General features: G+C 33.7%; 3 protein-coding genes across 3 annotated transcripts; all 3 read right to left on the bottom strand.

The window, feature by feature from the left end:
* Positions 1-2158: 2158 nt before the first annotated feature.
* On the bottom strand, positions 2159-3170 carry LOC124442955. Its single transcript, XM_046993478.1, has 2 exons — positions 2857-3170; positions 2159-2770 (listed from the first exon to the last, which is right to left on the bottom strand). The coding sequence occupies exons 1-2, from the start codon at positions 2912-2914 to the stop codon at positions 2319-2321; spliced, it is 510 nt and encodes a 169-aa protein (XP_046849434.1). The 5' UTR covers positions 2915-3170; the 3' UTR covers positions 2159-2318.
* Positions 3171-6953: 3783 nt separating this feature from the next.
* Positions 6954-7667, bottom strand: LOC124442959. Its single transcript, XM_046993481.1, has 2 exons — positions 7499-7667; positions 6954-7413 (listed from the first exon to the last, which is right to left on the bottom strand). Exons 1-2 carry the CDS (start codon positions 7554-7556, stop codon positions 6989-6991), a joined length of 483 nt encoding a protein of 160 aa, XP_046849437.1. The 5' UTR covers positions 7557-7667; the 3' UTR covers positions 6954-6988.
* Positions 7668-11593: 3926 nt separating this feature from the next.
* On the bottom strand, positions 11594-12290 carry LOC124442956. Its single transcript, XM_046993479.1, has 2 exons — positions 12145-12290; positions 11594-12059 (listed from the first exon to the last, which is right to left on the bottom strand). Exons 1-2 carry the CDS (start codon positions 12200-12202, stop codon positions 11608-11610), a joined length of 510 nt encoding a protein of 169 aa, XP_046849435.1. The 5' UTR covers positions 12203-12290; the 3' UTR covers positions 11594-11607.
* Positions 12291-15143: the final 2853 nt, after the last annotated feature.

A 15143-nucleotide genomic window follows, 5' to 3' on the forward strand; every position in this document is an offset into this window, starting at 1 on the left:
TCTTTATCGGTCTTTCAAAGAAATGTTCTTGGCAATTTTTGCTTGGAAAATCTGGAATGTCTAAGTCTAGAAAGAGCTTTTTAAATCTTGTCTCTAAATATAATTGAAAGTAATATAATGGTTGAATTGGAAGTATTTGTATTCCAGAATTTCAAAGAGATTTGATAATTTCGTTCAACCTCCTGTAAAACTGAGTTTTACCTTTAAGTCAGCAACTATTTGATATCTTCTATACTGTAAATGTCACTGAGGTGCATTTTAAACCTCACATTTTTTTCTCATTTTTTTTGTCTTCAATATATTCGGCTTTTAGCGAATGTAATATTCTTGCAACCTTTTAGTCAATAATTGAATAATTACAATTAATAATTTCTTTAGAAATTGATTGTTTTTACAGTCGGTGAACATTGAAGTGTTTTACATAGCAGGAGTAAATATTGTACTGTCTACGTTGCTGAAGCTCACCATATGAATGAGACTATTTTTACTTTAGTAATTTTCATAATAATTAAAGATTTACGAGGCAAGATGTGAAGTATTTCATTTCTCCTTCTTCCATAGATCTTAAATAATACATAAAATATCTATATGTTTAAAGATTGGTAATCCAGGCATTATATTATTTAAAAAAGTTTTTCCGAATTTTATGAATTATTTTCTTGAGCCTTCGACTCGTTGCTTCGAGCCTTAATCATAATGAAAAATTTATCTTTTTACAGTTGCTTTTAGCTTGTAGACGTTTAGAGCGTCTAATTGGATTAGCGTGTGGATTAATGTAATTGGATGGTGTGGAATACGTTGTCAGGTGTATTGGCGTATTGTGAATATGATTTTTACCTGATTTATGTTTTAATTTTGATTGGGGGATTGTTGCATCTCTCACACCCCCCGATAGCGACGTCCTTGCTTTAAGCGTTGGTTCTTAAACATTCATTTACCAATAAAAAATAACGAACAAAGTAAGATTACATTGAACTTCATGTAAAGAACATAAACGCGAGTAAAATGTTCTTGTTTAGTCTGTTTTAGCTAGTATCTATGAAGACAATCGATTAAACTGGCAGCAATAGTTATAGTTATTATGCGGGGTTAAGGGTTTATCAAAAAACGAAAGCACAAATAAAATAGTTGTATGATAGATATTCCAAAGACATGATACGTCCATCCAAAGAGGTTTGTTTACTGGTATATGGAAAGATTTGATAACCAGATCTTTCCACAATTAAGACAACGACATTAACTAAATGTTCTCGTTGACCAAGAAATGTCATGTTTGTTAATATTTATCAAGCATTTGTTTAGGTTTGGGATTATGCAAATTGAAAGAAAGTGAGGCGACGTTGCAGGTTTGTGAACATAAACACTGCATAGACATGCTGTGACATATTGTGCATTTTGAATATGTAAATATTTAAAAATGAAAAGTGGTTAATATTCAAATTCTCTCATCAACAGTCTCGTTTGATTCGCATTTCAAAGAAAGAAGTTTCGTTCAAAATCTGACGATGAAACGAAACAATGCTGCTGATAAAAATTTTGCATGAAATTCTAACTGCCAACCTCTCCGAGGCCTGAAAATGATGAACAAAACAATATCAGGCGATTTCAACCGACAAAGCCTACTAGCTGGATTTAGCTAATGACCTAACAGTTGGAATGCCTTGTTCGAGTAGTGGCGAATGCAAAGCTGTGCTTGGTGGCAACCGTCCTTCAAGACACTCTAAAACAACGCTCTGACCATACTCCTCTTGGTTTGTGGAAGTACGATTATTCAGTCGGTGAATATTTTTTAGTATAATGTTTATGTAATTTATAGATGAAACCGAGCAGCCATACTGTGTTGAAGAGAAGTAAAGGATCATGGTGAACTCCACTCGCTTTTCTGACAAGTTTTTTTTATGTGACATGCATATATGTACTTTTGGCATTTTAAAGTTGTGTAAAAATAAGTACCAAACATATAACATATTGAAGGCAGCTTCCTTCCTTACCCCTTCCCCTTCCCCTCCCCCCATTCATTCCTGGTACGACTCTTCAAGTGCATGTTTATTACCATCGAAATCGAAAATCCCAAGCAAAAAACTAAATTCGTTCAAGAAATACAAAATCTAGAAACTTAATTCATTGGCTATATTCAAAGGAAAAAAGAAAACAAATATTTCACAGCAATGTTTTATTTTCTCAAACGACTTACACACTATTATAACAGTAAAATCTGTTATCTACAATACACATTCATTTTCATGGAAATTTTTTTACACCAAAACCTTTTTTTGAGTACAAATGACAAAATAAGGGAAAAACATCTCATTTCAAAGTTAGCGACGAATTTCTACAGTAGAGCTGTACCAACAAATTCCAATACAAAAACCTCTTTTCTTACGCCCATTGGTAATGCTCTTCTCCTTACCACAGCCGCGTTGAGGATGAATCTCCACACCAATTTCACATTGTTTGGTTTTTTTGCCAGCAATACGTCTTTTAACCTCCTTCTCAGTCTTCTTGAACCATTTCGTCCAACCTTTGGGCAGGCGCTCTGCTAAGACTTTTTCCCATTTTCCTACTTTGGAGCAGTGGTCAATGACTTTGTAGTGGATCGTCTTCTTCACTGTTATTTTGCCTTTCTGGTCTATTTTTCTTGTAGTTTCAACTGTTCTTGTGAAACCATGATGTTCCAATTTTGCCTTGTCCAAATGGTCTTTCATTTCCTCGTTGCTGGGATGATATTTGTGATCGAAAATACGAAGCACTTCAGTCTCATCAGTGTAAGCTGTATGAAATCATTATGATAGAAAATAACAATCTTTCTTTGCATTTAGTAATAACAAAAATGTAGCATATCTGCAAAATATATACCTGATTGTGGCAAGACAACCATTACGGCCAAAAGTGCCCACAAAATAACCAACTTCATTTTATTTTCTTCTTCGTAACCTTATTGTAAGAAACATTTACACTTTCTGATGCCAGCATCTCGAGTCTTGTGCTTTATAACTGTCCGCATTATGTAGATTTCTTTGCTATTTTTGTAATAAATTGAAAGACTTGCTGAAGGAACACGAAATTTTAACATGTTTTACTTGATAGATCGTTTTTAACAATCTAACTATAGCAAATTACAATATGTTCCCATAGCGACTATCGCGCGATAAGGAAAGGCTGCACTCAGCAATTGATTCCAAATGAGCATCTATAACTTAAAAGAATTGACATTTCTTGATTTTTCATTCATAACTAAAGCAAATATTTTAACTAGAATTCTTAAGTAATGATTAAAACTCTAAGTGTTCATACTCTGACGCCGTCGGGTAAATCTCTCGAACGTGACACTGAGCAATTTTTATCTTTGTAAAAGCAAGGGGAGGGATCTCAATCAATAATAGATTCAATAACGTCACCAGCGAGTTCCCAGCAACAATTCTTTCTCTCGAACTCTGAAACTATCTTTTGAAAATCATTCCGTTATAAAAACATTGCTTGCATGTGTGAAAGGAACCATGGCCATTAACAACAACTTCACATGAAAACAGCGAAATGAGGAAAAATCTAGATAATATTTTTCCTTTGTTTATGAACTTACAATTCTTCTTTTAGACATGCGCTGTCTGAAGACTTCTCTTTATAGCAGTGAGTATTGAATAATCACGATGATGAAATGATTTGGTCAATTTTTGTTGCCTTAGAGGCCTGGTTTTCTTCAAGAAATTCACAAAACATTTTGTGTTACTTGAAGAACAACAATCTATTACCAGATTTCTTCTTTACCAAAACGCTGGCAGGGAATGGTTGATTGCTTTTCGACACTTACACGTCATACAAAATTTCTTTCTTTCGTTGTTTATAAAGCTTTTGACAGTTACATATTCCTTTTCTGTGAGTTAATGACATGAAAAAATATATACATTTGTAATGTGAACAGTCTTTAAGAATACTTCTTGATTTTGTTTTCAATCCTTAATTTAATAAATGATGGAAAGGCTAAAGCAAGCAACAAGTAAATATAAACGTTCTTGCACGCTGCAAACTGAGCATGAGTGCCAATTGTAGGATTTAATGAATTGAGTCAGAAATTGAAATATTTAGAGGAGTAAAATCAATATTGACCAGGTCACCCGCTATCCACGAGAAAATGAACTAAAAATCAGAGCTCTGATTATTATTCAACTATTTCCCATACAGTACTTTGCACCCTGCATGTTGACAACGAGAAGTGAAGAATGCAGAAGAGAACCGGTAGCTCAAAGAGGAGATTGGACAGTTGTCGTTGAAATGAAGGAAAAGCAGCTGGTTTACATAATAGATGATTGTGATGTTTTGTCGCCGACAACTATTACATAAACAAAAGAAATTATCCCAACATTTGAATGTCGGTCCATAACAGTGAAGATTAAATTGTTATATATATCTTTGGGAGAGTCAATACTTGCGTTCTTTAACAAGGTTGTCAGTTTTTTCTTTGAAAATTGGTATACATTAAAACACGATTGAATGAAATCTCGGGACACAGAGTACCCGAGACTTAAAACACACTGTTTTCCTGGGTCTAAATCAGTTAATGATAATTAGAATTAGCTGCTTGACACATTAAAATGCTGTCCAAATAAAACCATTGCATCCTGCATGTTAGATTACATTCATCTGATGGAGAAAAGTTTTTTATCTTTATCGGTCTTTCAAAGAAATGTTCTTGGCAATTTTTGCTTGGAAAATCTGGAATGTCTAAGTCTAGAAAGAGCTTTTTAAATCTTGTCTCTAAATATAATTGAAAGTAATATAATGGTTGAATTGGAAGTATTTGTATTCCAGAATTTCAAAGAGATTTGATAATTTCGTTCAACCTCCTGTAAAACTGAGTTTTACCTTTAAGTCAGCAACTATTTGATATCTTCTATACTGTAAATGTCACTGAGGTGCATTTTAAACCTCACATTTTTTTCTCATTTTTTTTGTCTTCAATATATTCGGCTTTTAGCGAATGTAATATTCTTGCAACCTTTTAGTCAATAATTGAATAATTACAATTAATAATTTCTTTAGAAATTGATTGTTTTTACAGTCGGTGAACATTGAAGTGTTTTACATAGCAGGAGTAAATATTGTACTGTCTACGTTGCTGAAGCTCACCATATGAATGAGACTATTTTTACTTTAGTAATTTTCATAATAATTAAAGATTTACGAGGCAAGATGTGAAGTATTTCATTTCTCCTTCTTCCATAGATCTTAAATAATACATAAAATATCTATATGTTTAAAGATTGGTAATCCAGGCATTATATTATTTAAAAAAGTTTTTCCGAATTTTATGAATTATTTTCTTGAGCCTTCGACTCGTTGCTTCGAGCCTTAATCATAATGAAAAATTTATCTGTTTACAGTTGCTTTTAGCTTGTAGACGTTTAGAGCGTCTAGTTGGATTAGCGTGTGGATTAATGTAATTGGATGGTGCGGAATACGTTGTAAGGTGTATTGGCGTATTGTGAATATGATTTTTACCTGATTTATGTTTTAATTTTGATTGGGGGATTGTTGCATCTCTCACACCCCCCGGGAGCGACGTCCTTGCTTTAAGCGTTGGTTCTTAAACATTCTTTTACCAATAAAAAATAACGAACAAAGTAAGATTACATTGAACTTCATGTAAAGAACATAAACGCGAGTAAAAATGTTCTTGTTTAGTCTGTTTTAGCTAGTATCTATGAAGACAATCGATTAAACTGGCAGCAATAGTTATAGTTATTATGCGGGGTTAAGGGTTTATCAAAAAACGAAAGCACAAATAAAATAGTTGTATGATAGATATTCCAAAGACATGATACGTCCATCCAAAGAGGTTTGTTTACTGGTATATGGAAAGATTTGATAACCAGATCTTTCCACAATTAAGACAACGACATTAACTAAATGTTCTCGTTGACCAAGAAATGTCATGTTTGTTAATATTTATCAAGCATTTGTTTAGGTTTGGGATTATGCAAATTGAAAGAAAGTGAGGCGACGTTGCAGGTTTGTGAACATAAACACTGCATAGACATGCTGTGACATATTGTGCATTTTGAATATGTAAATATTTAAAATGAAAAGTGGTTAATATTCAAATTCTCTCATCAACAGTCTCGTTTGATTCGCATTTCAAAGAAAGAAGTTTCGTTCAAAATCTGACGATGAAACGAAACAATGCTGCTGATAAAAATTTTGCATGAAATTCTAACTGCCAACCTCTCCGAGGCCTGAAAATGATGAACAAAACAATATCAGGCGATTTCAACCGACAAAGCCTACTAGCTGGATTTAGCTAATGACCTAACAGTTGGAATGCCTTGTTCGAGTAGTGGCGAATGCAAAGCTGTGCTTGGTGGCAACCGTCCTTCAAGACACTCTAAAACAACGCTCTGACCATACTCCTCTTGGTTTGTGGAAGTACGATTATTCAGTCGGTGAATATTTTTTAGTATAATGTTTATGTAATTTATAGATGAAACCGAGCAGCCATACTGTGTTGAAGAGAAGTAAAGGATCATGGTGAACTCCACTCGCTTTTCTGACAAGTTTTTTATGTGACATGCATATATGTACTTTTGGCATTTTAAAGTTGTGTAAAATAAGTACCAAACATATAACATATTGAAGGCAGCTTCCTTCCTTACCCCTTCCCTTCCCTCCCCATTCATTCCTGGTACGACTCTTCAAGTGCATGTTTATTACCATCGAAATCGAAAATCCCAAACAAAAACTAAATTCGTTCAAGAAATACAAAATCTAGAAACTTAATTCATTGGCTATATTCAAAGGAAAAAAGAAACAAATATTTCACAGCAATGTTTTATTTTCTCAAACGACTTAAACACTATTATAACAGTAAAATCTGTTATCTACAATACACATTCATTTTCATGGAAATTTTTACACCAAAACCTTTTTGAGTACAAATGACAAAATAAGAGAAAACATCTCATTTCAAAGTTAGCGACGAATTTCTACAGTAGAGCTAAACCAACAAATCCAATACAAAACCTCTTTTCTTACGCCCATTGGTAATGCTCTTCTCCTTACCACAGCCGCGTTGAGGATGAATCTCCACACCAATTTCACATTGTTTGGTTTTTTTGCCAGCAATACGTCTTTTAACCTCCTTCTCAGTCTTCTTGAACCATTTCGTCCAACCTTTGGGCAGGCGCTCTGCTAAGACTTTTTCCCATTTTCCTACTTTGGAGCAGTGGTCAATGACTTTGTAGTGGATCGTCTTCTTCACTGTTATTTTGCCTTTCTGGTCTATTTTTCTTGTAGTTTCAACTGTTCTTGTGAAACCATGATGTTCCAATTTTGCCTTGTCCAAATGGTCTTTCATTTCCTCGTTGCTGGGATGATATTTGTGATCGAAAATACGAAGCACTTCAGTCTCATCAGTGTAAGCTGTATGAAATCATTATGATAGAAAATAACAATCTTTCTTTGCATTTAGTAATAACAAAATGTAGCATATCTGCAAAATATATACCTGATTGTGGCAAGACAACCATTACGGCCAAAAGTGCCCACAAAATAACCAACTTCATTTTATTTTCTTCTTCGTAACCTTATTGTAAGAAACATTTACACTTTCTGATGCCAGCATCTCGAGTCTTGTGCTTTATAACTGTCCGCATTATGTAGATTTCTTTGCTATTTTTGTAATAAATTGAAAGACTTGCTGAAGGAACACGAAATTTTAACATGTTTTACTTGATAGATCGTTTTAACAATCTAACTATAGCAAATTACAATATGTTCCCATAGCGACTATCGCGCGATAAGGAAAGGCTGCACTCAGCAATTGATTCCAAATGAGCATCTATAACTTAAAAGAATTGACATTTCTTGATTTTTCATTCATAACTAAAGCAAATATTTTAACTAGAATTCTTAAGTAATGATTAAAACTCTAAGTGTTCATACTCTGACGCCGTCGGGTAAATCTCTCGAACGTGACACTGAGCAATTTTTATCTTTGTAAAAGCAAGGGGAGGGATCTCAATCAATAATAGATTCAATAACGTCACCAGCGAGTTCCCAGCAACAATTCTTTCTCTCGAACTCTGAAATTATCCTTTTGAAATCATTCCGTTATAAAAACATTGCCTGCATGTGTGAAAGGAACCATGGCCATCAACAACAACTTCACAAGAAAACAGCGAAATGAGGAAAAATCTAGATAATAATTTTGCATTGTTTATGAAGTGACAATTCTCCTTTTAGACATGCGCTGTCTGAAGACTTCTCTTTATAGCAGTGAGTATTGAATAATCACGATGATGAAATGATTTGGTCAATTTTTGTTGCCTTAGAGGCCTGGTTTTCTTCAAGAAATTCACAAAACATTTTGTGTTACTTGAAGAACAACAATCTATTACCAGATTTCTTCTTTACCAAAAACGCTGGCAGGGAATGGTTGATTGCTTTTCGACACTTACACGTCATACAAAAATTTCTTTCTTTCGTTGTTTATAAAGCTTTTGACAGTTACATATTCCTTTTCTGTGAGTTAATGACATGAAAAAATATATACATTTGTAATGTGAACAGTCTTTAAGAATACTTCTTGATTTTGTTTTCAATCCTTAATTTAATAAATGATGGAAAGGCTAAAGCAAGCAACAAGTAAATATAAACGTTCTTGCACGCTGCAAACTGAGCATGAGTGCCAATTGTAGGATTTAATGAATTGAGTCAGAAATTGAAATATTTAGAGGAGTAAAATCAATATTGACCAGGTCACCCGCTATCCACGAGAAAATGAACTAAAAATCAGAGCTCTGATTATTATTCAACTATTTCCCATACAGTACTTTGCACCCTGCATGTTGACAACGAGAAGTGAAGAATGCAGAAGAGAACCGGTAGCTCAAAGAGGAGATTGGACAGTTGTCGTTGAAATGAAGGAAAAGCAGCTGGTTTACATAATAGATGATTGTGATGTTTTGTCGCCGACAACTATTACATAAACAAAAGAAATTATCCCAACATTTGAATGTCGGTCCATAACAGTGAAGATTAAATTGTTATATATATCTTTGGGAGAGTCAATACTTGCGTTCTTTAACAAGGTTGTCAGTTTTTTCTTTGAAAATTGGTATACATTAAAACACGATTGAATGAAATCTCGGGACACAGAGTACCCGAGACTTAAAACACACTGTTTTCCTGGGTCTAAATCAGTTAATGATAATTAGAATTAGCTGCTTGACACATTAAAATGCTGTCCAAATAAAACCATTGCATCCTGCATGTTAGATTACATTCATCTGATGGAGAAAAGTTTTTTATCTTTATCGGTCTTTCAAAGAAATGTTCTTGGCAATTTTTGCTTGGAAAATCTGGAATGTCTAAGTCTAGAAAGAGCTTTTTAAATCTTGTCTCTAAATATAATTGAAAGTAATATAATGGTTGAATTGGAAGTATTTGTATTCCAGAATTTCAAAGAGATTTGATAATTTCGTTCAACCTCCTGTAAAACTGAGTTTTACCTTTAAGTCAGCAACTATTTGATATCTTCTATACTGTAAATGTCACTGAGGTGCATTTTAAACCTCACATTTTTTTCTCATTTTTTTTGTCTTCAATATATTCGGCTTTTAGCGAATGTAATATTCTTGCAACCTTTTAGTCAATAATTGAATAATTACAATTAATAATTTCTTTAGAAATTGATTGTTTTTACAGTCGGTGAACATTGAAGTGTTTTACATAGCAGGAGTAAATATTGTACTGTCTACGTTGCTGAAGCTCACCATATGAATGAGACTATTTTTACTTTAGTAATTTTCATAATAATTAAAGATTTACGAGGCAAGATGTGAAGTATTTCATTTCTCCTTCTTCCATAGATCTTAAATAATACATAAAATATCTATATGTTTAAAGATTGGTAATCCAGGCATTATATTATTTAAAAAAGTTTTTCCGAATTTTATGAATTATTTTCTTGAGCCTTCGACTCGTTGCTTCGAGCCTTAATCATAATGAAAAATTTATCTGTTTACAGTTGCTTTTAGCTTGTAGACGTTTAGAGCGTCTAGTTGGATTAGCGTGTGGATTAATGTAATTGGATGGTGCGGAATACGTTGTAAGGTGTATTGGCGTATTGTGAATATGATTTTTACCTGATTTATGTTTTAATTTTGATTGGGGATTGTTGCATCTCTCACACCCCGGAGCGACGTCCTTGCTTTAAGCGTTGGTTCTTAAACATTCTTTTACCAATAAAAAATAACGAACAAAGTAAGATTACATTGAACTTCATGTAAAGAACATAAACGCGAGTAAAAATGTTCTTGTTTAGTCTGTTTTAGCTAGTATCTATGAAGACAATCGATTAAACTGGCAGCAATAGTTATAGTTATTATGCGGGGTTAAGGGTTTATCAAAAAACGAAAGCACAAATAAAATAGTTGTATGATAGATATTCCAAAGACATGATACGTCCATCCAAAGAGGTTTGTTTACTGGTATATGGAAAGATTTGATAACCAGATCTTTCCACAATTAAGACAACGACATTAACTAAATGTTCTCGTTGACCAAGAAATGTCATGTTTGTTAATATTTATCAAGCATTTGTTTAGGTTTGGGATTATGCAAATTGAAAGAAAGTGAGGCGACGTTGCAGGTTTGTGAACATAAACACTGCATAGACATGCTGTGACATATTGTGCATTTTGAATATGTAAATATTTAAAATGAAAAGTGGTTAATATTCAAATTCTCTCATCAACAGTCTCGTTTGATTCGCATTTCAAAGAAAGAAGTTTCGTTCAAAATCTGACGATGAAACGAAACAATGCTGCTGATAAAAATTTTGCATGAAATTCTAACTGCCAACCTCTCCGAGGCCTGAAAATGATGAACAAAACAATATCAGGCGATTTCAACCGACAAAGCCTACTAGCTGGATTTAGCTAATGACCTAACAGTTGGAATGCCTTGTTCGAGTAGTGGCGAATGCAAAGCTGTGCTTGGTGGCAACCGTCCTTCAAGACACTCTAAAACAACGCTCTGACCATACTCCTCTTGGTTTGTGGAAGTACGATTATTCAGTCGGTGAATATTTTTTAGTATAATGTTTATGTAATTTATAGATGAAACCGAGCAGCCATACTGTGTTGAAGAGAAGTAAAGGATCATGGTGAACTCCACTCGCTTTTCTGACAAGTTTTTTATGTGACATGCATATATGTACTTTTGGCATTTTAAAGTTGTGTAAAATAAGTACCAAACATATAACATATTGAAGGCAGCTTCCTTCCTTACCCCTTCCCCTTCCCTCCCCATTCATTCCTGGTACGACTCTTCAAGTGCATGTTTATTACCATCGAAATCGAAAATCCCAAGCAAAAAACTAAATTCGTTCAAGAAATACAAAATCTAGAAACTTAATTCATTGGCTATATTCAAAGGAAAAAAGAAAACAAATATTTCACAGCAATGTTTTATTTTCTCAAACGACTTACACACTATTATAACAGTAAAATCTGTTATCTACAATACACATTCATTTTCATGGAAATTTTTTTACACCAAAACCTTTTTGAGTACAAATGACAAAATAAGGAAAAACATCTCATTTCAAAGTTAGCGACGAATTTCTACAGTAGAGCTGTACCAACAAATTCCAATACAAAAACCTCTTTTCTTACGCCCATTGGTAATGCTCTTCTCCTTACCACAGCCGCGTTGAGGATGAATCTCCACACCAATTTCACATTGTTTGGTTTTTTTGCCAGCAATACGTCTTTTAACCTCCTTCTCAGTCTTCTTGAACCATTTCGTCCAACCTTTGGGCAGGCGCTCTGCTAAGACTTTTTCCCATTTTCCTACTTTGGAGCAGTGGTCAATGACTTTGTAGTGGATCGTCTTCTTCACTGTTATTTTGCCTTTCTGGTCTATTTTTCTTGTAGTTTCAACTGTTCTTGTGAAACCATGATGTTCCAATTTTGCCTTGTCCAAATGGTCTTTCATTTCCTCGTTGCTGGGATGATATTTGTGATCGAAAATACGAAGCACTTCAGTCTCATCAGTGTAAGCTGTATGAAATCATTATGATAGAAAATAACAATCTTTCTTTGCATTTAGTAATAACAAAATGTAGCATATCTGCAAAATATATACCTGATTGTGGCAAGACAACCATTACGGCCAAAAGTGCCCACAAAATAACCAACTTCATTTTATTTTCTTCTTCGTAACCTTATTGTAAGAAACATTTACACTTTCTGATGCCAGCATCTCGAGTCTTGTGCTTTATAACTGTCCGCATTATGTAGATTTCTTTGCTATTTTGTAATAAATTGAAAGACTTGCTGAAGGAACACGAAATTTTAACATGTTTTACTTGATAGATCGTTTTAACAATCTAACTATAGCAAATTACAATATGTTCCCATAGCGACTATCGCGCGATAAGGAAAGGCTGCACTCAGCAATTGATTCCAAATGAGCATCTATAACTTAAAAGAATTGACATTTCTTGATTTTTCATTCATAACTAAAGCAAATATTTTAACTAGAATTCTTAAGTAATGATTAAAACTCTAAGTGTTCATACTCTGACGCCGTCGGGTAAATCTCTCGAACGTGACACTGAGCAATTTTTATCTTTGTAAAAGCAAGGGGAGGGATCTCAATCAATAATAGATTCAATAACGTCACCAGCGAGTTCCCAGCAACAATTCTTTCTCTCGAACTCTGAAATTATCCTTTTGAAATCATTCCGTTATAAAACATTGCCTGCATGTGTGAAAGGAACCATGGCCATCAACAACAACTTCACAAGAAAACAGCGAAATGAGGAAAAATCTAGATAATAATTTTGCATTGTTTATGAAGTGACAATTCTCTTTAGACATGCGCTGTCTGAAGACTTCTCTTTATAGCAGTGAGTATTGAATAATCACGATGATGAAATGATTTGGTCAATTTTTGTTGCCTTAGAGGCCTGGTTTTCTTCAAGAAATTCACAAAACATTTTGTGTTACTTGAAGAACAACAATCTATTACCAGATTTCTTCTTTACCAAAAACGCTGGCACGGAATGGTTGATTGCTTTTCGACACTTACACGCTATACAAAAATTTATTTCTTTCGTTGTTTATAAAGCTTTTGACAGTTACATATTCCTTTTCTGTGAGTTAATGACATAAAAAAATAACTACATTTGTAATGTGGACAGTCTTTAAGAATACTTCTTGATTTTGTTTTCAATCCTTAATTTAATAAATGATGGAAAGGCTAAAGCAAGCAACAACTAAAGATAAATGTTCCAACACGTTGCAAACTGAGCATCAGTGCCAATTGTAGAATTTAATGAATTGAGTCAGAAAGTGAAAGATTTCAAAGGAATAAAATCAATATTGACCAGGTCACCCGCTATCAACGAAAAAATAAACCAAATATCAAGCTCTGAATATTATTCAACTAATTCCCATGCAGTACTTTGCACCCTGTATGTTGACAACGAGAAGTGAAGAATGCAGAAAGGAGCCGGTAACTCAAAGAGGAGATTGGACAGTTGTCGCTGAAATGAAGGAAAAGCAGCTGGTTTACTTAATAGATGATTGTGATGTTTTGTCGCTGACAACGATTACATAAACAAAAGAATTTATCTCAACATTTGAAATACTTTTAGGTCAGCAACTATTTGATATCTTTTATACTGTAAATGTTACTGAGGCGCATTTTCAACCTCACATTTTTTTCTCATTTCTTTGTCGTCAATATATTCGGCTTTAAGCGAATGTTAACATTCTTGCAACCTTTTAGTCAGATATTGATAAATACAATTAATAATTTCTTTAGAAATTGATTGTTTTTACAGTCGGTGAACATTGAAGTGTTTTTCATAGCAGGAGTAAATATTGTACTGTCTACGTTGCTGAAGCTCACCATATGAATGAGACTATTTTTACTTTAGTAGTTTTCATAATAATTAAAGATTTACGAGGCAAGATGTGAAGTATTTCATTTCTCCTTCTTCCATAGATCTTAAATAATACATAAAATATCTATATGTTTAAAGATTGGTAATCCAGGCATTATATTATTTAAAAAAGTTTTTCCGAATTTTATGAATTATTTTCTTGAGCCTTCGACTCGTTGCTTCGAGCCTTAATCATAATGAAAAATTTATCTGTTTACAGTTGCTTTTAGCTTGTAGACGTTTAGAGCGTCTAGTTGGATTAGCGTGTGGATTAATGTAATTGGATGGTGCGGAATACGTTGTAGGTGTATTGGCGTATTGTGAATATGATTTTTACCTGATTTATGTTTTAATTTTGATTGGGGGATTGTTGCATCTCTCACACCCCCCGATAGCGACGTCCTTGCTTTAAGCGTTGGTTCTTAAACATTCATTTACCAATAAAAAATAACGAACAAAGTAAGATTACATTGAACTTCAAGTAAAGAACATAAACACGAGTACAAATGTTCTTGTTTAGTCTGTTTTAACTAGTATCTATGAAGACAATCGATTGAACTGGCAGCAATAGTTATAGTTATTATGCGGGGTTAAGGGTTTATCAAAAAACGAAAGCTTAAATAAAATAGTTGTATGATAGATATTCCAAAGACATGATACGTCCATCCAAAGAGGTTTGTTTACTGGTATATGGAAAGATTTGATAACCAGATCTTTCCACAATTAAGACAACGACATTGACTAAATGTTCTCGTTGACCAAGAAATGTCATGCTGAAGAATATTTGTCAAGCATTTGTTTAGGTTTTTATGCAATATTGAAAGAAAGTGAGGCGACGTTGCAGGTTTGTGAACATAAACACTGCATAGACATGCTGTGACATATTGTGCATTTTGAATATGTAAATATTTAAAATGAAAAGTGGTTAATATTCAAATTCTCTCATCAACAGTCTCGTTTGATTCGCATTTCAAAGAAAGAAGTTTCGTTCAAAATCTGACGATGAAACAAAACAATGCTGCTGATAAAAATTTGCATGAAATTCTAACTGCCAACCTCTCCGAGGCCTGAAAATGATGAACAAAACAATATCAGGCGATTTCAACCGACAAAGCCTACTAGCTGGATTTAGCTAATGACCTAACAGTTGGAATGCCTTGTTCGAGTAGTGGCGAATGCAAAGCTGTGCTTG

The sequence above is a fragment of the Xenia sp. Carnegie-2017 genome, unplaced genomic scaffold (assembly GCF_021976095.1).
Source record: "Xenia sp. Carnegie-2017 unplaced genomic scaffold, XeniaSp_v1 HiC_scaffold_20, whole genome shotgun sequence".
Lineage (NCBI taxonomy): Eukaryota > Metazoa > Cnidaria > Anthozoa > Malacalcyonacea > Xeniidae > Xenia > Xenia sp. Carnegie-2017.